This window comes from Sparassis crispa (assembly GCF_003851025.1).
Source record: "Sparassis crispa DNA, contig_000002F, whole genome shotgun sequence".
NCBI lineage: Eukaryota > Fungi > Basidiomycota > Agaricomycetes > Polyporales > Sparassidaceae > Sparassis > Sparassis crispa.
Genome location: NW_020939749.1, coordinates 3,336,199 through 3,361,112, shown reverse-complemented (window position 1 = coordinate 3,361,112; position 24,914 = coordinate 3,336,199). Strand labels below are relative to the sequence as shown.

General features: G+C 53.3%; 9 protein-coding genes across 9 annotated transcripts; 7 read left to right on the top strand and 2 right to left on the bottom strand.

Moving 5' to 3' along the window:
* Nucleotides 1–1,710: 1,710 nt before the first annotated feature.
* Nucleotides 1,711–2,113, bottom strand: SCP_0311360 (hypothetical protein; the record flags this gene model as incomplete). Its single annotated transcript, XM_027756519.1, has 2 exons — nt 1,711–1,920; nt 2,018–2,113. 2 exons carry the CDS (start codon nt 2,111–2,113, stop codon nt 1,711–1,713), a joined length of 306 nt encoding a protein of 101 aa, XP_027612320.1.
* A 3,049-nt stretch (nt 2,114–5,162) lies between these two features.
* On the top strand, nt 5,163–5,597 carry SCP_0311350 (hypothetical protein; the record flags this gene model as incomplete). The annotated part of the gene is made up of 1 exon (XM_027756518.1): nt 5,163–5,597. One exon carries the CDS (start codon nt 5,163–5,165, stop codon nt 5,595–5,597), a length of 435 nt encoding a protein of 144 aa, XP_027612319.1.
* A 748-nt stretch (nt 5,598–6,345) lies between these two features.
* On the top strand, nt 6,346–6,778 carry SCP_0311340 (hypothetical protein; the record flags this gene model as incomplete). Its single annotated transcript, XM_027756517.1, has 3 exons — nt 6,346–6,478; nt 6,551–6,655; nt 6,714–6,778. The coding sequence occupies 3 exons, from the start codon at nt 6,346–6,348 to the stop codon at nt 6,776–6,778; spliced, it is 303 nt and encodes a 100-aa protein (XP_027612318.1).
* Nucleotides 6,779–7,318: 540 nt separating this feature from the next.
* SCP_0311330 (hypothetical protein) lies at nt 7,319–7,786 on the top strand (the record flags this gene model as incomplete). The annotated part of the gene is made up of 1 exon (XM_027756516.1): nt 7,319–7,786. One exon carries the CDS (start codon nt 7,319–7,321, stop codon nt 7,784–7,786), a length of 468 nt encoding a protein of 155 aa, XP_027612317.1.
* A 714-nt stretch (nt 7,787–8,500) lies between these two features.
* SCP_0311320 (hypothetical protein) lies at nt 8,501–10,919 on the top strand (the record flags this gene model as incomplete). The annotated part of the gene is made up of 16 exons (XM_027756515.1): nt 8,501–8,592; nt 8,649–8,793; nt 8,858–8,914; nt 8,971–9,111; nt 9,180–9,296; nt 9,358–9,573; nt 9,627–9,765; nt 9,814–9,840; nt 9,908–9,915; nt 9,976–10,086; nt 10,146–10,183; nt 10,234–10,267; nt 10,324–10,456; nt 10,515–10,626; nt 10,680–10,826; nt 10,883–10,919. 16 exons carry the CDS (start codon nt 8,501–8,503, stop codon nt 10,917–10,919), a joined length of 1,554 nt encoding a protein of 517 aa, XP_027612316.1.
* Nucleotides 10,920–11,621: 702 nt separating this feature from the next.
* On the bottom strand, nt 11,622–13,206 carry SCP_0311310 (hypothetical protein; the record flags this gene model as incomplete). The annotated part of the gene is made up of 2 exons (XM_027756514.1): nt 11,622–12,604; nt 12,672–13,206. The coding sequence occupies 2 exons, from the start codon at nt 13,204–13,206 to the stop codon at nt 11,622–11,624; spliced, it is 1,518 nt and encodes a 505-aa protein (XP_027612315.1).
* Nucleotides 13,207–14,852: 1,646 nt separating this feature from the next.
* Nucleotides 14,853–16,660, top strand: SCP_0311300 (hypothetical protein; the record flags this gene model as incomplete). The annotated part of the gene is made up of 2 exons (XM_027756513.1): nt 14,853–15,447; nt 15,513–16,660. 2 exons carry the CDS (start codon nt 14,853–14,855, stop codon nt 16,658–16,660), a joined length of 1,743 nt encoding a protein of 580 aa, XP_027612314.1.
* Nucleotides 16,661–20,820: 4,160 nt separating this feature from the next.
* On the top strand, nt 20,821–21,694 carry SCP_0311290 (hypothetical protein; the record flags this gene model as incomplete). The annotated part of the gene is made up of 5 exons (XM_027756512.1): nt 20,821–20,857; nt 20,917–21,061; nt 21,111–21,181; nt 21,235–21,390; nt 21,462–21,694. The coding sequence occupies 5 exons, from the start codon at nt 20,821–20,823 to the stop codon at nt 21,692–21,694; spliced, it is 642 nt and encodes a 213-aa protein (XP_027612313.1).
* Nucleotides 21,695–23,660: 1,966 nt separating this feature from the next.
* SCP_0311280 (hypothetical protein) lies at nt 23,661–24,426 on the top strand (the record flags this gene model as incomplete). The annotated part of the gene is made up of 5 exons (XM_027756511.1): nt 23,661–23,697; nt 23,752–23,893; nt 23,949–24,019; nt 24,069–24,200; nt 24,254–24,426. The coding sequence occupies 5 exons, from the start codon at nt 23,661–23,663 to the stop codon at nt 24,424–24,426; spliced, it is 555 nt and encodes a 184-aa protein (XP_027612312.1).
* Between the last annotated feature and the right edge of the window lie 488 nt (nt 24,427–24,914).

The window sequence follows — 24,914 nt, the reverse complement described above, 5'->3', positions numbered from 1 at the left end:
TGAATTCACATGTCGGTCGTTCGTTATCTTACACTCTGCTGGAATTAATCTTGTATCTTCTAGCCAAGCTTGAGACAACGATGATCAGTGTGTAGCTCTCACTCCCTATGAGACATTCAAGAATTTTGCACTGAACACACGTGGAGAGGCTGGTTACAATGCTTTTTGATCATCACCAGCGTACGACCTATTAGCTCGTTGAAAACGGTTGCAATTCAGATCGTGAGTATAGGCGGTGTCAGTCATTCGCAGATCATGCGTGCAAGGTGGTCGAACAATGATTCTGTTGATAGTTCGCAAGAGTGGTGGTGCACGTCAAGTGAGTAGACATTTTGTTGATGAGTGGATTACTGAGATGACATACGAGATGGTTTCGCTGGTGTAGCAATGATATGCATTCATTGGCTCCATCGATGGGTAGTTGCCCGTCTTGGGGATATTGCACAATTCCAGGGTCATGAAGCTTTGAAGCCGGACCAAGGCACCGCAAGTATCCGGACAGATGCTACTTGCGCTCAACCATAAGTCGAATGCAGAAAAAGTCACTGGCGCGACATAATCCGGGCGAGACACCTGGAATATGTAACGCGGCCATATCAGAATCCTCGACGATTCGGCCTCAGTCCAGCGTACCATATCGAGGTTCCACAGGAATTCGTACAGTTCGCGTTAATCGGTCCGCGTTAGTCGGCGTCACTGGAACACTTACAAGAGAGGGCTAAAGCAGTGGCGAATACCATTAATGGTCCTCGTCCAACTCAACGCTGTCGAGAAGCACGAAAGCCGAGGTGCGCTGCGAGTCTCCCTCAGGTTGTAGATACTCTGCTCCAACGTTTCAATCTTCGTGCCTCACGATATAACGCGCGCCAACTAGAACCAAATTCTACCACATGAATTCAGCTGCGCCTAGCAGGAGACTTGATGCCATCTCTCGCATTGGTAAATTTGCGTCGGGCGTTAAGAACGCTGTGCAAAAAATTTACCACGAAACATATAAGCAGGATCTGTAGCGCTTGCGGGCCCGGGTTCGATCTATGTTTTCTTTGCGTTTTGTTGCTTTAACCCCCTCAAAGCGAAGAGGGCTATGCCCGTGTACGGTTTGCTTGATGTGTTGCGGCTGATCTGTTCACTGTCTACCAGGCGAGAGTGCAGCGTCCGGCTACGAAGGTTGTCCAGCCTGCCGTTCACCCTTGATTCCACGCTCCAACTCCTCGCCACATGCAAGCCTGCTCAGCGCATAGTCATCTACAGTACGTCGGATGACTATCGTCGCTCTGGACGCGTCTAACGGCTCCGGGATGAGGTAAATCACTGTCCTCCGGCTCGGAAATAGGTCTGCAAATGCGACTCCGAAGAGATCGCAGCCAACTTTCATCATTATTCGGTCAAGGCGTCACATCAACGGCTCCTGAGGCGGCGGACGTTCGTGAAAAAATGGATCTCGAGGTAAGTAGCTCGGTCCTACTTAATCACTGTTCCATTCCTCATGCATCAGGTGACTCTCAGACACAACAGCTGAGCGGCACCTAGCGGCACTTGGCCCAGGGTCTCGAACCTGGAAGGCGTCAGGCTCAGCAATCCGGACAATGGTATACACTCTCAAAATCCAACTGCTTAAAAATCGTACGGAAAACGCTCGCAAAGCAGGTCTAAATCTAGACAGTTACCTTCTGCATTGTATTTCGCCATCTGCAGGAGCCAGCTTCGTGCCTAGTTGGTCGTCGCGTCCGTGTACGAAGTCGCGGCGAAGCCAACGCGGTTGTTGCCAGTGTCGAACGCAGAATAGAACCACTTGTAGAGCCGCTCGAGGAAGGCGTAGCCGTTGATGAAGTCGAGGCCCTCGCCAGAGGAGGTGCCGATATCGTTAACGACGAGATAGATGTCGCTCAAGGAGCTGCCGATGTTTGTGTTCAGCGAGCTCTACAGGCAGCGCCTATTAGTGGGGCACAGAAGCGCCGACGCGCAGGGGACGTAGGCGTCGGTGCAGAAGATATTGTCGCTTATAGAAACCACTCACCACTGGCGATGAGGATGAGGGTGACCAGCGATATTGCTTAAGATGGCAATGCGGATGCCAAATCGGGTGAAAATCACCAGTAAAATCGCTCGCCATTTGGTTGACAACCCCCTATTCGGCAGGTGATCCAGAGCAGAACCACTCGCTCTCCGAGTACTACATTCCGGGCAACCACCGGGTGATGTTTACTCTGAATATGAAGCAATTCACCCATTTAATGGATATAATTTTCAGCATGGTGAAAATCACCTGTACCCGAGCATCACTCGGATTCCAGGTGATTGGCTTTTTCAACCCGGCAAATGGATGACTCTCACGTGCTTGAGCCTTCCATCACAGTGAGGCCTCGGAACCGTAGGTGATCGACACATATACCCCAAACACGACCGGCCAAAACAGGCAGATTACAGAGAGGGAATTGTCTTGAATGCATCTTGAGCTTATTGATGTGCACTCAACAGAGAGTTTTTCTCACAGGATACTATGGGTTACCACTCACTCGGTGGATCCTGTAAGTTGGCAGCCCCCATAAGTCCCCATATAAGGGAAAAATCCAGGGTAGGTGCGCATCTTCTCAGGTCAAATTCCCGCTGCTTAGAACATTTGACCCGAATCCTCCCTATACATGGGATAACTGCCGACTTACAGGGTCCGCCGAGTGAGTGGTAACCCATAGTATGTTCGGCCTGAGACGCCAGCATCACACGCTAGTTGCCATACATGGAAGGCGATCCGACTCGGTCGGAGGATGGTACAACAGTCCTCCGAGTGAGAAATCATTGCAATCAATCTTTTGTCCACCTTTGCAGTGCGATGGACAGTTGATGTTCATTAAGACAATTCCATCTCTGTAATCCCCTTCCAACGATAGTTGTCCGAGGCCATTGCCCGTCGAGAGAAATCGGAGGCGTGATAAGTGGACGTGAGAGACCTGTCGGATACATGTGAGCTGATTTCCCGACAAGTCAGTGCGCTTACATGTAAGCGATGGGACCGGTGTATTTTGCGGCGACGGTACCACCAAAGGTGAGCTCAGCATTCGTGACGCTCTCGGAGGACCTTGGTGGGCTCAAAGGAGACCGCGACAAGGTGCTCGGATATGACTCCCTGAGTAGAGGTTGTCGGTGACTAGCACAGAGAAGTCATCAAGGGTAGCAATTCGGACAGACGAGCGGCCACACCAGTACTTGGGATTCACTGCGCTCGACTTCCTGATTGTGCCCTGACTTGGAGTCAGATCTAAAGGGCCAATACTAGGAACATGATCAGCTACGTCAATGCTTTCTGAGCGAGCTTAAAATCCTTCAGAGTTGGATACGGCACCGAAGAACTGCTTGCTGATTGTCGATCCGTTGCCCAGGGAGACGGTGTTCTCACACCTCCTCATACTCGGCACCTGTCATGCGTAGCTCTCAGTAACAGTGAGATTTCACTTTAACGGAAACCACAGACCGGAGAAGGAGCCAGAGCCGTAGGTGACCGCCTGCCAGTAAAGAGGTCAGCTTTGAGCGTAACTAACCTCATAGCACATATGCAGACTTACTACTTTCTTGCCAGTGTTGTAAGCGGAGGAGGAGGTCACGAATGCTTTTTCCGCACCAACCCAAGTGTTGGAAGAGCCGGTGTCTACCAAGGGAGTGTCTGTCGGATAATGTGAGCTCGACCATCCACCAAGTCGCGGGTGCTACATAAAATCCCGCCCATCAGGACGTTTTTTTTGCAGACGGCCCATCGCCGCGCCTGTCCACACTTTTTTGACCAGGGGCTTAACGATATGATCCTTACTGTAACCGATTCTCTCTGTGATTAGTCCACCTAAGTCTCTGTGCGTCTACTGTGCGCCTCGTCCACAACATATCCCGATCATGCGCGGATTTTGCCCACTCCCGTCAGTGCTGAATAAACCATCCCTGGAAGAATTTAGAATACAATTCACATATGCTTTGACAGCCTGAGCACGTGCACCCCGACGTGCATGGTAGCGTCCACGTGTACATGGGCGAGGCGCAGACTTTGGCTTCCTCCGGATATTGCAATACCACTATCGCGCGGTAGCGTCTACTTGTACATGGACGAGGCGCAGACGTTGGCGTCCTCCAGATATTGCGTACCACTGTCACACAGCATCTGAGCTGTAACGATTTTTGAAGTGTCTGTTGTAGCCCCGGCTGACAGCCAATTTCTGTTTAGCTAAGCTGGAGCATTCAAGTTATCTATGAACCGATACGTCTATTTCTTTGTCAAGGGCACGAAAGCCAAGGGGATACAGTTTACTCCGCAAATCCAGGGTGTCGGAACCTTCGTTTTGATTCTCTGCCATCAGTCCGTGAGCACACGCGCACCTGCATTCAAACAATATGCAATGTCTTGCAGTCTGCCTGTCAATACGTTGAACATCCTTGACGCCTCCCACCCACATGTGATGAGTCATTTTCGACCCAGGTGAGTCGGTGCTTCTCGAAGGTTAATACTGATGGTGATTGACGCCCTACCCTTAATATTCGGTAGGTGCAGCAGAGCAACCTCGACGTTGAACAGTTCGATGCCTCAGCTCCACTCGAACTGTGAGGCGACATAGAAGACTGTCAGTCTTGCTGAAATTTTGCACTGCAGGCACAACACACGAAAATCCCTTCGGAATAGGGATGATCAGGTACGTACTGGCATGTGGCTGAACCGTGGTTCCCTTGTAGGAGAACGTGCACCGTCTGCAAGAGAACGGTCCAACACGCTGTCGCCGGAATAAATCCACACTTCAAGAGTACTCTTTAAAGATTCACGTGCGCACATTTACAGAAACCGTGCAGCATCTGCAACTGGCGCTACAAAAATCAATAACACGGCGGTAGAGCGAATTGCCATGACTCAGTCAATCCATTCAATGTCCATCCGATTCCTTGACTTGGCTACGCACATTGGTCGTCTACATCCCGACCTGTGATATGTAGCGCGAACGGTGACATATTCAGTCATGACGCTCATATCACGAGTGCCTCCTTCCGCATGTCGACACCGACAACCACGGCGTATGAGGGCCTACGCGCTAGCATTCCTTCTATAAAGGCTGGCCCACTGTCACTCTTTGTTCTTCAGAGTCGACATTGTCTCTTGCCTGCATCCCCAGCTCTCCTGCACATTCACAGACATGCGTTTCTCTATCCGCTCCACCCTCCTCATCTGTGCCCTCGCCTTTGGCGTCGCTCAGGCGTCCCCCGCCCCCGCCGCTCTCGAGCGTCGTGGGGAAGCCACCGTCGAGGAAGCGACCAGCAAGGCCCCAGACGCTGACATCTCCTACCCCAACTACAATTCAATCCTCTTCTTCAACGGGGAGAACTGTGGCGGTAGCCAGGACACCGTTGATATTGGGGGGCTGGGTCTCAACCAGTGCTATACCCCCAACTTCCCGTATGAATCCATCATGGCGTACAGCCCCAGCGGCAGCACCTGGGACCTCACCATCTTCGCTTGCGAGGGCGGAGACTGCCAGAACTCGGTGCAGCTGCCGAACCTGAATGTGTGTTACAACACACTTTACGGTGGCGATCCCGCGTACTTCTTCACATTCTACTTCGAATCCTGAAGGTATGTGTACCTGCTGTCTCCGATTCTTGTTCTTTCTCACATTTAATCCGTTAGTGGGTCAATGTGTGGCGTCGAGACTTCTTACAATCTCTAGCAGCAGAAGTCCTCTTTGATGCGGTAAGCCACTCCAGATTTGCGTGGCTGCAATAAACTCACTGTTTTTCAAGTTGACATAACAGACGAAGAACATACATTCGTTAGTCTTGTTGGAATGTGGCTTTTCTATCTTCATTTGTACGAGTTTTGTGTTTGGAGTAAATACGTGCTGCCTCCTTCAGTGCGATCCTACGATGGTCCTCCTCGTAGCTCTACTCTTCTCGGTGTGTACTACTAGTTCGATTTGACCTGTGTGAAGCTTTTTGGTACGAAACAGAAATACGATCACGAATACACGATTTTCGGGGTGATAAAGCTTGCAAGCGGAGACGAACACACAAGCCTAATTTGGACTGCTGTGTCGTTGGTCGATGATCGTCCAGGCGGCTGACGTCAGTCTGCAATTTGCTTACGTACGCTATCCGGTATCGCGATCGCCCAACTCAATCCATATCCATAGCGAGCCCGTCTTGTCGCTCTTGTGCGTCTTTCTTAAGCTTATGCTATGCTAGTATATAAGCATATCACAGAATGCAGTAGCCTGCAGCTGTCGTTGGTCGAGATACCACCAAGGCGAATCGACATGAAGCATTACTTGACGCTCATGTGGCACTAATCTATCATTTAGCGGGAGCTGATCGTTCCATGGTATGCCCATAGCCTCTACACTGGCAGCCGACCCTCCTACAGTGAATCTGCCTCTACATGCGCACCACCTTGGACGGCATGTCGGTCATGGGAGCTTTGCACTGGGCTCATTGGATTATTCTGTTACGGAAACCCGCAAGCGCCGCGAAACACCAGCAACCCCCACCATTTTGCTCATGGTTCTTTAAAACCCGGATTGTTGAACAGCTGATATATTTCCGGCCGGGCCTGTAGGACACGCTGGCCGTCTGAGGCCCAACTGCACAATACTCATACACACTGATCGTGACCGCGCACCCATTCATCGCAATCGTGAGTGACCGCCATCCACTGCTAAGACATTTCTGCTAACCTTGTGCATGATTCAAAGTTTCTAATGAAAGACGATGCGGCGCCCCTGTTGGGGTCGATCTGGAGATTGCAGCCCTTAAGTAGTGATTTTTGCTGTGCGAATCACTTGCACCCTGCTAATGACCACGGCTCACGACATTCTTTGCATTATACATTGCATTATAATCTTGCGGAGCCCATTCTTCTTCGGATTAAGTTCACGAAATCCTGTAGACTATACTCACTCCACAATGCAAGAGAGCGGTTACGCCCTTCCATCGTCATATACTGCTAACGCTGGTGATGATGATTGCCGCGCCGGTCCAACGGTGAGCATATGCCGACGCTCTGATGGTGGAGAACTTTCACCGGCAGCTATGAACGCCCTTACACACAGCCCTGTAGAGTGAGTAGATTTTGCCCACCCTTTTTTATCTCGCTATGCGTGCATGCACATTTTCAGATACGCACATCCTCAGATGCGGACGCAGTTAGGATGCTCCTCAACACCTGTGGCGAATGAACAGCTCAAAATATTGTTGAAACGGACGAGAACATTTTCACCCTCGTGCCGTCCCTCCGCCTCGCATCTTTGGTTGCGTACACTGGCCATCTAGGACCCAACCTGTGACCTTGGGCGCAAAGATGAAACTAAGGGCTAGCAACGCTGGAATCACGAGTACATTTTTCCTGCTTTTCGCGCCGGTGCACTCGGCAGACGAGAGCCTACACTCCTCGAGTTGTCTACAAAAGCTGGGACATCGTCTTGTAATTCTCTCCGCTCTCATCGTCTCCGCCCTTGCCTATGGTACCGTTCACGCGGCTCCGTCCGCAGAGCGCTGCAGCGAGTCGTCCGTCGAGCCCGCAGTTAACAAGGCCCCGAACCTCAATATCTCCTACCCCGACTATGACGCGATCATCGTCTGTATCGCAGAGAACTGCAGGGGCACCTGCGATATTATTGCCCTGAGCGGGCTCGATCTCAACACCTGCTACTACCAAGCCATCAACTTCGAGTCCATCATCCCCTACAGTCCCAATGGTGGCACTTGGAATCTCACCATCTTCGCGGCACTCTCCGACTGTACCGATCCCCTCAGCTCGCGCACTTGAACAAGCGCTACAATCTGTTATACGGTGGTCAGCCCACTGACTTCAGCACTTCTGCCTCGAAAGTTGAGGGTGTGTGTGTCTGCTACTCATGATCTTCTTCGTCTTCAGAATGTCCGTTACAGTGGTAGGGCGCTGGGTGATGTGTGGTGTCGGGGCTTCTTTCAATTTCTCCAGCAGAAGTTCTTTTTGATGTGGTAAGCTGATGTGCGCACCCGTGCTGGCATGTGTTCACATCTTTTACAAGGTTACATAGCAGGCAAACACCACACACACTTCTTGACTTGCACATGACACTCTCCTTTGAAGCCTTCTTATATCTCCCCTTGTATGGTTTGTAATTTTCGGTAGAAATGTGCTTCATACTTCAGTGCATTGTTGGCTACGACGTGCGTCCTCATAGCCCTTCTCGAAATGTACTACCTCCCTGTATGCTCAGTTCGGTAGGAGTTTCTTAGAATGCGAAGACGGTTTTCGAGGTGGTAGAGCAGGAAGACGAACACTGTACAAGCCTTATTCGGACTGCAGTGCTAATCTTATCAATGTTTGTGGGGTATGTGCCCGATCTCCGAGTCTCCTAACGTCACCTGGCAGAATTCCCAAGGTATTGTTACCGGCATCACATTCGCGAGATGCACTTTCTCAGCAACCTTTAAAACTCCCACCCGGAGAGTCACTCTCCTCCTCCCCACGACCCAGTCGTAGCCCGCCAGCGCCATGCAGACGGTCATTCTCCTAGTGCTGTCCGTCGTCGGGTTGTATGTTCTCCAGAAGTACATTGAGTTCAGGCAGACGGTCAATTCCATCCAGTACGCCACACGAGTGTGTTCGACTTTGTGGTCATCTTCATTATTTTTCTCAACAGGAACTTTCCTGGATTCCGAGTCTTATTTGGAGTGGGAAATCAACTATTGCGGCACCGTATTCCTCTCATCTCTTTCGGGAACTTCGCTACATGGAAGTATAAGCACAAAGACTTTGCCGACGCTGGGATGGATATATTTTCAACTGTGAGTTCACTTTGATTGACGATAGAAGAACAACGTCAAGCGCCTTTCGTTGCAACATTTCAAGGTCAGCGTCTGGCCTCATGTAGTGACGTACTTCGTTGCAGATGCTCCCGCTCTCAAGGTAATGCGCTCATACTCAAGCTTGCTCTACTTTCTCATCATTGGAAATCTATTCAGGAAATCACGGCCTCCCGGGCGCGTTTCCCGAAGCCATTGTGGCAGTACAAAGTTCTGTCGTTCTACGGAAGCAACATTGTTATCACCGAAGGCGACGAGTGGAAGCGCCATAGGAAGATCACCGCCCCTGCTTTTTCGGAGGTGAGCTCGCTCCCGCGCCCGCGGCTCTGTGCAGACTGTACCTAGCATTTCGTGCGATTTCGTTACAGCGCAACAATAGGCTCGTTTGGGACGAGAGCATCCGCATCGTGCAGGACCTGTGTGGCACCGTGTGGGGCACTAAGGAGGACATCACGATCGACAACATTGTCAACCTCACCGTCCCGGTACGTTGGCCCCGCACTTTACCTGCTCACGGCAATGATAATACTGACCGGGTAACTCCAGATTGCGCTGTTCGTCATCGGTGTCGCCGGGTTTGGCCGACGGATCTCGTGGAGCGAGGACATCGTCGTGCCTGCTGGGCATGCTATGACTTTCAAGGACGCGCTGCACACCGTGTCGACGGACCTGTTTCTCAAAATCGTCGTCCCCGATTTTGTGCTGAAGCTGGACCTCACGACGAGGTTGAAGACATTCCGTGTCGCATATGACGAGCTTGAGGTGCGTCTTTTTCCCCTCCAGTGTGCCCTTCACCCAATGCTTGACTGGCGCAGCGATACATGGTGGAGATGATCAGAGCACGCAAGACGTCAGAGAAGGAGGAGGAGCGGTATGACCTGTTCAGCAGCTTGCTTGATGCAAATGAAGATGAACTCGATGGGCAGACCAAGCTGAGTGACAGCGAGACCATCGGTAATTCCATTATGGTTATACGCGTGAAATTTACTGACGTTTCTGAAGGGAATATCTTCATTTTTCTCATTGCTGGTCCGTCCTTTCTGCACTGCTGATATATTGGTAGGATGAAGTCTGACCCCAGTCCGGATTTCTGCAGGACACGAGGTCGGGGCGGCTTGAATTTGATGGTTTGTGATCCGGCGACTGATCGGTCTGTCTTATTAGACTACGGCACATACACTCGCCTACGCGTTCATCATGTTGGCGCTGTACCAAGACGAACAGGAAATTCTCTATCAGCACATCAAGAGCGTCCTCCCTGACGGCAGAATTCCTGTGCACTGTCTTTCTTTCTCAGCTGGGAAATGACGAGCTTATCTTACACCTTTTCGAAGACGTACGAAGAAATGGGGCTTTTGACCCAATCCATGGCGTGAGGCTCTTACTTCAGACTACGGTTCTGCATTTTGACAACCTCATCAGCGTCTTCCATGAGACTCTGCGCATGTTCCCTCCAGTGTGTCCTCACCTTTCGGCCAGCAGCGAAGAATGACTAACCGAGTTGACGCATAGGTTTGCTCGATCCCAAAGCACTGCGTGGAAGATACGACGCTCCTGACGCGCAACGCGGCTGGAGAAGCTGTGTTGGTACCTATCCCGAAGGGCACGAACATCGTTATCCACACGCCTGGCCTGCACTACAACCGTAAGCGTATCCAGTTTCGAGTCGTTCCTACTTTGACATGGCTGATTTGGTCATGCAGCGCGGTACTGGCCGGATCCGCACACCTTCAAGCCCGCGCGGTTCCTCAGTGACTGGCCGCGCGACGCATTTATGCCGTTCAGCGGCGGCGCGCGGTCGTGCCTTGGACGGCGGTGAGTTTCCAATCACGTACGCAGATACCATGTTTTGACGCTAAGATTATCAGGTTCTCGGAGACCGAAGGCGTCGCAATCCTCACATACCTTGTCTCGCGCTACCGGATTGAGGTGAAGGAGGAGCCCCAGTTCGCGTCAGAAACGTTCGAGCAGCGCAAGGATCGTTTACTCGAGTCTCGGTCCGCGATTACTCTCTAGTATGTGTCGCTCTTGTTCCTTGTAGTTTCGATGCTCATCGTGATTTCTTTCATAGCCCTGTGAAGGCTGGACTTGTGTTCAAGCGCCGATGAGCGTGGCCGGGTGTCTCTTCTTGACCATTATTATTCGTGAATATTCGCGGGTTCTTGTCTTTATTCTGTATGGTAACTGTACCATGTCCTGCTTCCGTTCCTGAATGTAGATGTACGATATAAGTGCCAGCTGCATCTCGAGTGCTGATTGCGTGTGGCGGCGAGTGACGCGGTCACGTGGACGCGTACTCAGGCGCGCAGTGGTCATTTCATGTCACTATCTCCGACACAACGCGCGATCTTCCTGCCGAATTGAAAATCTTAAGAGCTTAAAGGTGCATGAAATACCAGGAAAATTCAAAATAACTGGTGAGATGATATAGTAGATCAGCTACACTAAGTACACTACAACAACAATCCATTTCTCCTCTGACCCAGCTATAGTACAGCTTGTGTAGCGACACTGTTGTCTGCTACAGTGGGGATATTCAGCCAGTATGGTACAAGTAAAACAATTTATGTAATACAGTCACCTCTAGCTTCTAGGCAATACAGATGGCCCCAAATACAAGATATTGTCCTCAGATCTTGACATCCTAGATTCTATGCGAGGGGTAGAAGGTGGAGAGCCCCACCGAGACGACTCACTGAATGAGCAGCGAGTGTGGATGGGGGGAGTGGGAGGCGGGTATCCAGATCGGGGCGGCGGATACTTCAGGAATGAGGTGTCCGTGACAACTCACTTGCGCGTGTGTGGTCTCGTCATAACCGCGGTTGCACACCCAGCTTCGTCTTTGGCGCTGCGGCCCCGAGTATGGGAGGCTTCGAGCCTGCCTTGCATGCACGTTTTCTCGGTGTCGGCGCAGTCTTTTCCGCGTCGCATTCATCTGCGGGAGACCTGCGCTTCCGCTTCGTGCGCGTTGGCTCGCGTTCCTGCTCTTTCCCTCTCGCCCTCTTCGCAGTCTGCCTCCTGGGCTGTACGGTGACAGGCACGTCCTCGGCGTCATCCTCCTCAGTCATCTTGTTACTCTTGCCACTGGGAATGACGACGTCGACGACGGTCGCCTCGCTCCCGCTCAGGCACACCGTTGTTGAGGACGACGACGAGCCTGAGTCCGAGTCCGCTGAGGCTGAGCGCGCTCGCGGTGGCTTCTTCGCGGTGGCGTCTGCAACGGCGGTCGCAGTGGCGGGGTTGGAGACGACGCGACGCGCCGCCTGCCGTGTAGATCGACGAGGCGCTTGAGATGCGGATGGGGCAAGCCTGGGGTGGACGAGTCGGTTGGACTCGTGTGTGACTGAGCCCGGGTGGTCGACCACCATGTCTTCCGCATCTTGCTTCCACTTGAGGATGGACGCCCGAGCGGGAGCTGCAGGCGTATCGGGCGCTGGGGTCGACGGGATGTTGGGCGACGGCGCGCGGGCGGGCGTCGGAGAGACAGTGGTGCGCGCACGGGCGCGACTGCGCGTCTGCATGCGCTCCTCCTTACCCGAGGTGATCCGTTTGTCGTACGGCTCGACGTGCATCAACTCATGTTCATGGCCTTCTGCTGGGTTCGCCTTCAGTACACCGTTGGCCGAGATACGAGCTGATGCGTGTCGCTTCCGCAGTGTCCTGGGCTCCATCTCCGCGACCGTGGCGTGCTGGCTGCTTTGGTGGCAGGTCAGGGCCATGCAATTCAGCATGTAGAGATGCGAGTGCAGGCCGAGGTACATCTCAGGATCGTAAATCAGCGGCCGCGGGATGTCTGTGTACGATAAAGGACAAGCAGGGTCAGCGATCGCAGTGTGGTGCAGAAGAGAGACTGGACTTACAACGGACGGAGCAAATGATCCTGTCGGTATACGCACGCGTGCGCCGTCCCCAGAAGCATTCGTGGATGCGCTGCCGCGGATGGTACAGGATCGCGAGCGCTGCGAGCGCGAAGATGACTCGGCTCTGCCGGTCATCGAGATCGAGCCCGAGCAACGGGCCGACGTCCGCGAGGCGTGCAGGCGGCACGCTCGAGCCCTGTGACCGCTTCGCCTGCAGGCGGGAGCAGAGGGCACGGGAGGTGAGCGCGCGCAGGTACTCCGCCACAAAGGGGTGGCGCGCTGTGATCGTGCCGTCTTCGAGCACACCCGGGATGACCTCGCGATACCTGCGGACGGAGTACTTTCTGATCTTGTTCTGTTGCATTGGGGGGTGGTTCAGGCGGGGACGTTCGGGGATGGGTGATGGTGGTGGAGTAACTCCACCGAGGGTCGAGCGCACCGCGGAGAGGTCGAAGTGCCAGGACCGGGATTGCACATCTGGGTAGTCGTGGTAGACGGATTGCGAAGTCGGGGACTTCGGATACCAAGGAGCCATCGTGTGAGACAATCGGGTGGGTGTGGCACGAGAGATGGGATCAAAGAGATATGCGTGTCGAGGTACGTACAAGTCTACGCTTTACAATGTGGTGCAGAGATACACGCTGGAGAATATAGGTACGGGATTTGGTTTCTCTTGTGGCGGAAGGTAGGAGATGGTGGTGGTAAGTGAAGAAGGAGCGGAGGAAGGGCTAAGCGCGTTTATATGTAGATTGCGGTGGCCACAGCGCGAGTGGCTGACCTCGCGTGGCAGCGGGTCGGTGCACCGTGTGAATTGCCACTTTCAGCGATTTCTTTCTTCCTCTGCGTGCCCGCCCCACAAACAACGTGCTAAATGTGCGCGAATGGCAACGAGGCGTTCACATTCATCCATTGTCTTGCCCGGCCCAAAGTATTTAGTTTTTATCTAATCTCTTAGATCCGACATCTCCAGCCGGGTGGCGCTCCGGAATCTCGATCGTGATGCTTCCGTGGAGGCCGGCAACTCGCCGGCCTACAGCCCTTCGACGAGTACTTGCGTCTGCCATAGAGCACACTTGTATGCAAAGTTATGTTGTAGTAACGAGGTTCAATACCGACAGTTGTATCGACCGACGCTACGAGACAAGTACCAGGAATTCCTTCACGAGAATGCGCGCTCCGAGTCGGATCTGCCGGCCTATTCCATGCCGCGGCAGATTCCCAACAGATGCACCTGTGCGAAGACCAGCAGAAGGATGGCTGTGGAAGACACAGTCACAGGTATATCCCCTCACGGTGGCTCCTCGACAGGTCCGAGCCGCTCTGGACACCTGAGCCAGACTAAGGATTTCCGGCTAAAGAATAACAAACAATACGGAGACAATCGGCACAGAAATCCGCTTGTCCAGTAGCAACGAGTGATGATGTGACGAGTGCTAGGGTGCGCCACAGGCGTCCTCTTGAAGAGCAGCGGTCGCAGACAAAGACACGTTTCTTGTTCTGGAGAGGCAGAGAGACGGCGACGCTGACCAGCGACGCGAGGATAAAGGCAGGGTTGTGGCTGTGTTGTGCACGTTCAATAGTGTCGTTGTCGTTGCAACGGGTGGCGAGTCCAATGGAGAGATAAAGTAGTGGAGAGATAACACTCTGCACGCAGTCTGCAGCTTTCTAGTCGACGAGTAGGAGGATTGATCTGATGATTGCTGCAAAATAGAGTGGAGACGGTCTGCGGGGAAGATCTGAGATTATCGGCAGGATCGCGGCTAGATAAGATTAGATGGGGAGAGTGTGGTCGGGACGGGGGACATAATGAGTGATTAATGTGCCGCCTCGTGTTACGGTCCAGCTCGCGTTTGGACGGTGTGTTTGGGGTGCACACAAGGACGGAGAAAGGAACGGCTGGAAGAGGCAGTTCACACGTGGCGATTGTGGCGATCGGTAGCCACCCGAGGTCAGCCACTTTGCGCTTTGGCCTTCTCCAAAACATATAAACGCCGCGCTTTGCTAGCCTTCCGCTTCTTCTTCACCGACCACCATCATCTCCCCACTTCCCTCGCAGGACACACTTGCTCAGTGCATCTTTCCGCGCCACAGCGTAAAGCGAACCCCGCCTACTACTCACCTTTACTCGCTCATCTCATTCATCCCATCTTCAGTGCCACTGATACTCAATCGTCGCGCACAATGTCCAACTACGCTTCGACATCGACCTGGGGCCACACTACCTACCCTGCCTACCCCAGCTACCCCACCCACACCTATTACGACCACCCGGATGTCGAAGCCGGGTCGTCACCCTACGAAGTTTCCGCCGTCCGCTCGACCCTCCCCGGGGCCACACCACCGCCAAGCCCCATCCAGGATCGCCACCATCCTCTCCCAGACCTCCCCTGCCGCACCATCGACTCCACCCCGGAGTCGCAAGCACCTCTCCCGCCCTCACTCTCCGAGCATGAGGTATACCCAGGTGTGCTCGAAAGCGGCCTCATAACCGCTAACCACCCCTGCGTCCGCGATTACCTTGAGAGGTTTGCGCGATACATCCAACTCTCGGCTCGTGCGTTTGAGAAGCAGCCGGAGGGCATGGCGCGGGTCCCCAAAGCCACAATCGAGGGTGTCAAGCTCATGCTCGGAATCAAGCTCAATGACCTTCAGTGCAGGGCCATTTATGCTCTCGGGGCCCTGAAGATCCTTCCCGTGGGCACCAGGCACGACCATGCGTGTTTTTGGGGCACGCACAATCGCAAATACACGGACGAGGTCATCCTCAGCGTCCTCCGTACGTCCTTTCTTTCTTCCATTCCGCACTGGTGACTGACAACGCCTGCTCCTCGTCGTGTGCAGGCATCCCAAAGCCTGTCATCTACCACGACAGGCTATACCTCGGCCTTGCATGGAACAACTTCATGCTCAACAGCTTCGCGGATACGTACTACCCGGAGGTATGGGGCAAGGAGGAGAAGAAGAAGACGGGCATGACGCTCCGCAAGCGCAAGGCCGCACCCGCGCCAGCACCAAAGGAGAAGGCCGCGCCCCGAGCTCCCAAGCGGCCACGGACCGAGGTGCGGAAGGCGGTGGCCCCGCCCGGGGAACGCATGCAGACGCGCAGCCGGGCGCGGGCGACCACCAGTATGCCGCCCCCGCCCATCCCGGGGGCCTCGATGCCCACCGCCGCGACGGCGATACCCGTCTCCGTCCCGGCGCCCATGCCCACGCTGAAGGAGGATGTGGAGGATATGGAGGACGTGGCCGTCGACGTGACGGGACCTGTGGCCACAGCAGAGCCGTCCCGCCTCACTACCCCAGCCATCGCCCCCGCCCCCTCTCCCACTCCCGCCGACGTCGCTGTCCCCACTCCCGCTGATGTCCCTGTCCCCACTCCCGCCGATGCGCCTGCTCCCATTCCCGCTGACGCACCTGCCCCCGCTCCCGCCAACGCGCCTTCCCCCATTCCCACCGACGCGCCTGCTTCCGCCCCCGCCACCACTCCTGCGCCCGTCCGTCGATCTTCGCGACAGGCCGCACGTCGCGCTGCGTCCAGCGCCATCGCGACCCCAGCAGTCGAGGTCGTGGAGACGAAGCCGGCCCGCGCGCGTTCCGGCACAGTAAAATCGGACGCGTCGACGACCGCGACGGCTGTGAGCCCGAGCGGCAGCGAGGAGACGATCGTCGAGGTCGCCGTCGAGGGCAAGAAGGGGAGGAGCAAGAGCAAGAGCGTCGAGAAGGACGCTGCGGAGGCCGCCCCGGCGGCGAAGGGGACAAAAAGGAAGGCTGCGCCGAAGAAGGGCGCGGTGAAAGTCCAGGAGGAGGAACCCACTCGTGGGAAGAGGAAGCGCGGGGATACTGATACCCCAGTCGAGCCGGCGGAGGAGGAGCCAGTGGAGGACGCCCCGGCGCCGAAGAAACGGGCGCGCAAGGCGCCGCAAAAGCCTGCCGCCGACGAGGTTCCGGCTCCCAAGAAGAGGGCGAGGACTGCGCGTACGCGCAAGTGAGGCATACACCCCGCCTCAACATACCCGAATATACCTGAAATACCCACCGCCCGCCCGGGAGTACCTTGCCCTCCCTCCGCCACGCGATACCCGCTGGTCGCCTAGCGAGCCCTCCAATCCCACACGAAATCTAGCGTCTCAAGATCTAATGACATCTTGTCTCAATACCCATCTGTATCGCTGGAAGTGAGTGTATTATAATTGCTCCTGTTGTACTTGTACGTGGATCGTTGGATATCTGTACTTGCGTGCTGGCCTCTGAGCTCGTTAATGGATGTTGTAATTGTACCTGTAATAGGGAAGAGAGATTGTTGTTGTAGTGTCTAGAGTAGCTCTGATCTATCATATCGTCTGCTTGCTCGTCTTCGATTTCGCTGTGCCTGTTGTGAATCAAGCTTTTAGGCATCGCTTCGAGCGCTGCTTTTCTGCCGCGATGGGAAGATCGATCTTCCCAGAGACGCGTATTCGACGCGAGGCGTGGCTACCGCGCGCCTGTCGACGCGACCACGTGACCGTGTCAACACTGGTTCAACCTGGTTTCGACTCAGGGAGCGTTCTGTCCGCCGGCGAACCTGCTTTTGCGATCCAGTCACCATTCTGCTTCTGCGTTATATGAGGTCTCTCTGAGCTCTGCTTATGTCGCCGGTATGGTGGTGCTCAACCGTGGTCTGACTGGTTGGTACCAACCCACAACATGCACCTTGAAGGTTGCCGCGTGAGTGTCAAACTGGGGTTAGAGATCATTTGGACGATAGAACCTGCCGCAAAGGCTGTCGAAGTTTTGTCGACATTTGAAGTAGCATTGCATATCTCCCCGATGGTAATGCTCCTGCATTTGTACCTGCTAAAGGGGTGCTATGGGTGCAGAAGGCTGATTGGGACGACAGTAGCCCGGTGAGTCCTCAACTCTGCATAGGCGATCCTTCTTCTCTGATTTAACAGGTGTTGTTGTCAGTGGATTGTCCACGATCAAACTCCCATGCGCGGTCCTGCTCTGAATTTTGTGTTGTTTGCCTACGGCCAGTAATACGCGGTCTGACTGTCCACCCTCTACTGTCCTACACCCTCACCGCGCGTTGCACATGCTGCGTTATCTACTCGATCCACTAATCCGATGCCGCTCAGACTTGATTGGGCGCGTCGGAGACCAGAGCTTTATCTCCCAGGACGAGTAGCCTTGATTCTGCCTCATCAGCGCCGCTGTGCCAGCGGGAATGCTGTTGTTCGGTTCGGATCAAGACTCATACTCACTTGAGACCGATTCTTCTCGAGTGCTAGCGCAAACGCTACAATGTCCCCCTGCCGGTGAAGCCTGATTTCGCGGATGCCGGAACTTCAATATTGAGTCGCATTTTCGTTCCTAACGCAGGTGCATACTTTTTTGTACCAATTTGGTCTGCTCAGGAAGCCTTGCAATACGAGTTCACGGACATCTACCTTTTTCTCGGGTCGGAGATCCAGGATAGTTTCAAGGGTGGGCCGCGGTAGACAGCATGGTATGGGCGGCGACAGCATAGGATGGACGGCGACAAGTAGCCGTCTCTTGGATCACGCCAGTTGTCATGGCGCATCTGGGCCAAGGACCGCCTAGTTAAAGCCTTCGTCGTTGATACGGGTTTGCAGGTGACGAAATGCCGGTATTGTTTTGACGCAAAGTGAAGCGCGGATGCGTAGTGCTGCATGGTAGGCGATGTTCTATGCAGCGGTGGGTTTCTCTATGGAAGGGCGATATGTGGGGGCTCATCATACATAACTGGTGCCTTTTTTGATGAATGAAAACGCGACTCACAGCCTAGTGTAAAGTTAGATCCTTCATGCTAGGGCGACAAGTACTGCGGCGGATAGCTAGGATCGTGCTATTCGGTGAGCTCCTACCCATCATCGCCACCATCCATTGACCGGCTTGTTTGTTGTAGCCTGAGTCGTGCGTATTGGTTCTTTTGCCACAGCATAAATGTCGCACGAAGTACGATCTATCGTGCGGAGTATACTTGTGGATCCTCTGGACGTTTGCCGGGGCATACTCAGAGAGCCTCGTATCATGCCCGTACATAATATACGTCGCCTTCGGCGTCACATTTGCAACCGTGGGCCGCCACGAGACGTTCTCGTCCTTCGCCTGACGCCCCGTACGTGCTCACGCGTTCCTTGCCCGCTGCCTGATTAATCACTCATCTTGTCCCCATCTTCGTCGTTAACGTCTTTCCATCAGCCCTACTCATGATGACCGCTGTCAGCGGTCAACATGGCTCGTCCATATGGATGTCCCCTGTCGGAGAGGCGGACTGGGCTTCGTTCGGCCGTGCAGAGCTTGTTGCGCCTTCTACGTTTCATGGACAGCACCAGATGAACCGGAGGCTACAATACCGGCCCTACCAGAGTACTCCCCTTCAGTATCAGCAGCCCGTTCGCATCAATGGTATAACTGGACTCGGCGCACCAGAAGATCTACTGGATTTTTCTCTTCATATAAAGAACTCGATACACTCCTCGAAGTTTGCGGTTCGTGTTGTTCACCGCGTCAGTGCGCTGTCAGCACTCCTTTGTAACTATTTTCCCAACGGATGAGTGAATTCGCGTGAACACCTTCCTCCCCATAATTATGTACTTGCAGTTGCCGTCCCTGTAGTTCAAAGTTTCGCGTGTGGAAATGGCGCGCCTGAGGAACTGTCACGTGACCGTGTCCATGCCGTTCCCCTGCCGCTAACAAAGGTATGTGCGCCTACAAAGGAACGACTGTCTTCCTGCAGGTAACTAGAGGCTGTATCTATGAGCCTGAGCTCGAGCGTGTTGGAACTTCCTTGCACAACTGCATTTGTCCTGAGTACTACCGTGCCAACCGCTGCATGGGCTGCGGATTGTCTCATTCTGTCGTTGATAGCGTCTCGTTGATAGGCTTAGCCGCTGCAGGAAGCCGGATTCGACGGTGAACATGATCCACTTTCATATCTTCAGCTGCTGTATGGATGCTCTGGAATTGAGTGGGATGAACTTTCGGGATTATTGCTTGATGGGTCCTCTGTAACTCTGCACAGCTGGTTTCAAACTTATCGCGTTCCCTGTGGACCTTTGATTTGATCCTCTCCGATGGAGAAAGGTCCTCTCGTCAGCTCCGGGAGGTGCGGAATCTCCACAATCAGGCTATCTGCTGCTCCCGGCCTGTTTGTGGTTGCACACTGCAAGTCCACATCTCCGTCGTGCGGCGTGTGCGGCCATGACTGCTAACTGTGGACTTTCTGCTGTCCTGCACCTGCTGCACTAATGTGTTCGTTCGCTCTACCAAACCAGTCTAACGCTGTCCATGTTCAATCACGCCAGAAGCACGATGCACGGAGACGTTCCTGCGGCGCCCAGCTCAGTATGACAGAAAGCGCCCGAGGAGCGCCTCTGTTGCGTTCGTGCCGGTCGACTCAGGTCAACTCCTCGTATGAGCAGTACTAGTCTTGATCATGATCCGCCAATCGCTGTAACCCCTTGCTCCATGCTTGCATATCTTGTTACCTGCTATGGGACTGGCCAATCAACACGTGCCGCCACTGCCAGAGGCAGCTCTGAAGTTTCCTCACAGGTGTAGGTGTACAAGCTTGGAAATCTCAGGCATAACCATGCGACGACAGTTGGCAGTGTTGACAGTGGTTCTAGGTACAGCTTCTATCAGGATGAACCATTTTCTCCGCGGCAGTGATGCACAGAGACTCTGGTGATTGAACTGGATGATCGCGACAAACAGATACGTCACCCTCAGACTAGCATGCAAGTTTTCAAGAAACGTGTCTGCTTCGGTGGACTTATGAGTTGTTTTGGCGGGAATTTGGGGCTTGTTGTGTCTGCACTTGTCGAAGACGTCCTACGGCGAGCGTGGAAATTGGTTATCCCATTCAGCACGACTAAGAGCAAAGCTAGACGTAAAGGACAAGCTTTCTATATGAGTGCCTCAGTCGCGTCACCTAGCCGCTCAATTACCGCCTAATCAGCCTTTTTTGGTATGCCTCAGGGCGGATGGGTGTACGACAACGCACGTCCTGAGAGTAATAAATGAGGTACGCCCAAATTTCGCCCTCGCCTTTCGCTCCCAGTGACGCCTCCAGTTGTCAGCTCGCATTGCCAAGCATAGTCAATTACCAGCCGTCTCATATTAATTTGTCGTCTGCGTCCTCAATATGCTTTGGCTGCAGATCTTTAGGATCGTGGTATTCGGTGAGCTCCTCCTGCATCTACATCTCATTGTCATTTACAGACCGGGTTTTCTGCTGTAGTCTGGGTTGTGCTCTGTGCTGTGATTGTGTTGGGTCTTGGGGGCCATATCATCAATTTCACTGTAACATATCTCCATGGTTATTATGTGTTCACGGCATTGGGTGTCGCAACCGCCTCTCTGACCATTCTCACGTTGCCCGTGATGTATGTGGTTATTCTTCAGAATGCAATGCAAGGACTCACTGCTCTCTAGGTTCATTGTCGACATCGCTGTGTCCAACATTGTATTCACTTCTTGGATTCTGATCGAGCTGATTTGGCTGAGTACGTATCACGCTTAGACGAACAGACTAAGGCTGATCTCCGTCGTGTGCCAGCTATCCTTTGGGTCCTCTGGCTATCTACTGGAGCATACGCAGGGAGCTTCATCGGGCCGTGCCAATACGTCGACGAGACCGGCATTTCCGTCCTCGTCGCGGGCTGCCACGAATCGCAGGCCCTCGAGGCCTTCTCGTTCCTCGCTTGGATTCCTCGTGCGTCGCGGTGCTCCACATTCTCCACTCGCTGTTAAGCTTAACATTCACCTTGTCACCCGTATGCATAGTGATGGTTTACACGATCACCCTGCTGGTGGTCAGCATGGTCAGCGCGAACCGCGGCTCGTCCGTGTGGACTTCCTCCGTGAGTGAGGCGGACTGGGCTTCGTCTGGCTCTTCGAGGCCTGCGGTACCTGCGAGTCAGTATCAGATAGGCGCCGTGCCGACGAGCGGGGCATTCCAGTCTTACCAGGATGCTGCTCCTCAGTTTCAGCAGCCCCCTCCCTCATCCATTGTCTGAACGTAATAAGCATGAGGGATTGAGTTGTGATTTTGTTGTCGAAAAGTACATGACGCGTTTCCTGGGATCTGGAGGACGCGGCTGCCAGCGGTCATACTTATTCGGCGGAATTTTGTTTCTCTAATCACACTTAATAATCATTCTTTTGTAGTCCAGTTTGTTCTCCATATTGCGATTCTGGTCACGTCCTGTAGCCAAGATTTATTGTGCAATGCGTGCCAATGCTGCACAAACGCGTCTAAATCACGTGGTCGTGTACTACAGTCGCTGAGGAACATTTGAACAGCTTGTGTCGAGTTTTTGCTCAACCGTGACGAACGTACGATGACCGGAAAACTTGACTCTCTTGCCAGTGAACTTGGCCCAGCTGGCATACCGCCTTCCGATTTCTTTTGTCCATTCAGCATCTCAGCCCATCCGAAGACATTTTGCAACCCGCATCCTACATGTGCCCGATGAGTAAGTCGGCAAACATAAAACTTGTTGGATAGGATCTGACAGCATGTCTCGAATTGGTTTCCTTGGGCTATTGACTCCAGTCTCGCTAGCAAGTTCCATCATGATTCTATGTCAGCTGCATTACAATCACAGTACAACTCTGCAAGGCTGCAACCACAGCTGGCGTTCTCGAGACCCGGCAATCACGTTATGGAAGCCTCTGAGGTCACGGTGGTTCTATTTGGGGCATGATTGCCGACCATTATTCGTGTTGTTGTGAAGTTTACGATGTAGGAGCATTTGATTCACTACTTCCCATCCCTGTCGTTATCTAAATTTTCCAGCATTGTTCGCAGTATCATCGTGTCACCTGCTTTATCACCAACTCAACACTCAGGTCATAGCCGCCGATGTTTTGTGGAGATCCTTGATCATCGGGTCGCCACATCTAGCTCTGCCAGGTCTTGATATCTGCTTCCGCTGCACATAAAATGATGGGAAGAACCACAAAGGACGTTTTAAACGGTGACAAGTTCGACCGTCGCTGGGAATCCCGAGCATGGTACGCCGACGCAGCGATGTGAACAGATCAAAGGCGCTTTGGGGCGAAAATGTATTTGAGTTCAGGCACGTGTCATCGCCCCGAGCAGCTAGCTATTCGTCTCATCAGGTCTGATTGTTGAATCGAGGGTGTGCTGCTTCGAATGACAGTGAGCTGTACACATGAGTGTTGGTTGCGCTCAGCGATCGTACGTGGTGTTGAATATATCCTTAACTGTCAAGCGTCCCTGTCACTTCGATGCGCTGCTGCAATCATGCGACGTCGCCAGCCACCGCCCAGACTAAAATTCACGTTTTGCAGCTGCAGCAAGTACTTCTGGTCATGGTGTCTCTGGTACTAACTCGGATTACACCCTTTACCACCCGACTTCAACAGATTGCACATTGTGTCTTCCGGCTGTCCAGGACGGGATGGTAGTCGAAATTCGCAAGTCAGGGTGAGAATACCAAGATCAGGACGCACTAAGTACAGAACGCTAAACCGTTAACAGACCCCGCTGTCAAGGTAGAGCTAGGCGCGACCCTCAGCGCCTCTGATTGCACTTCTATCTAATTTTCCTGGCGCATTATCCTCTGATACTAAGTAGAGGCTCCCTTTTCGTGGCACCACATTCTTCAGGCGCAGCAACTTTGTCAGGAACAGCCGATGCACAGCGTACACCGAAATCTGGCCGAGGTGTATATCATGAGATAAGCGCCAGCGCTCGATGTACAAGGTCCGCCAAGCACAAGCGGAACGCCCTTCGACAAAGGCTCGTTTTGTGATCTCGCGGGCATGCATGTATACGTGCGTGATGGACAAGCCCCCTTGGGCCTTGCACCAGACGCCTGATCTGCCATAAATAACTGACAACTCGCCCGTACAACGCGCTTTGCGACCACCTTCACCGCGTGCAGTAGTTCCCGGCACTTGAGGCCAGATCCTCCTTCACCAACTTCACATTCAGGTTAGACTACAGTAGTGACAATGTCTTGGTTCTGGCTTGCAAGGCTCGGGGTCTTTGGCGAGTGAACTTCTTCCTTACTTGGCACCTGATATACTCATTCCTCTTTCGCAGCCTGGGTTTCTTTATGTGGCCTCCTTGTGCTCGCGATCGGCGGTAACGTCGACAGTAGCTTCCACTGGATTGGAGGAACTCCCTCTTGGGCTGATTTGGCCATCGCGACTGGGGTTTTCGCCCTGTTCACGTTGCCCGCAATGTAGGTGCACATCCTTTGCTATTTGGCATTACTAACAGGTTCTATTTCCCGTCAGGCTCATAATAGAGCTCATCATATCCGATACAGTTTTCACCTCATGGATCATCGTCGAGATCGTATGGCTGAGTAAGTCTCGTTCTATGCACAAGTCAGCTACGATACTGACCACCAATAGACTTCCTTTGGATTCTTTTTCTGGCAACTGGAGCGGACGCCGCTACAATCACGGTGTGCACCGGGGACCTTGTCTCCGTTTGCCCCAAAGCGCAAGCCGTCGCAGCGTTCGGGTTCCTCGGTTGGATTCCTCGTTAGTCTACCTTTCGTCCTTCTGTGACGACTGATTTGAGATTGCTGTGCCAGTAATGGGCTATGCCATCACTCTGATGGTACTGAGCATCATCAGCGCTCGAAGAGGAATCAACGTCTGGACATCCTCGGTGAAGAAGACAAACTTTGCCTTCTCCAGCCCGGGAAAGACAACTGAGCCTATGGGCCAAATCCCTATGGCTGATGCACCTGTGCAGCAGGTCTGAGATCCTGACAGAATCTCGACAAAGCATCCAAGTTCACACCGTGTTACACGGTGGAATTTGCAGCTATTAGTTACTGGATGGATTGTATGTTAATGAACGATACCCGCTTTCTCTGCCGATGTTGTGCTTACCTCTTCCGAGAAGCATGCCTTGCAGTCTATGATACTTCTTTCCTTTAGGATTGTATAATTTCGGGCTGAAACGTCGTAGTTACTTCCGCATGGCAATTGATGGGTTTTGGTCGTGCAAATGATATTTGCTAAGCAGTCAGGTTGTGGTCAGGGAAGTGCTCAGCAAGACATGCGTGAGGCCGTTCCCGCGCGCCTGGTACACTCGTGCTGGGCGCGTGTCGTCACGGCCACGTGATCGCACTTGTCACCCTCAAATTCAAAGAGCAATCCAATTACAAACAAACTAACGAATATGAAATAACGATAAATGACACAAAGTAGAGTCGCACCATGAAGAAATCTCAGAAGAATCTGGGA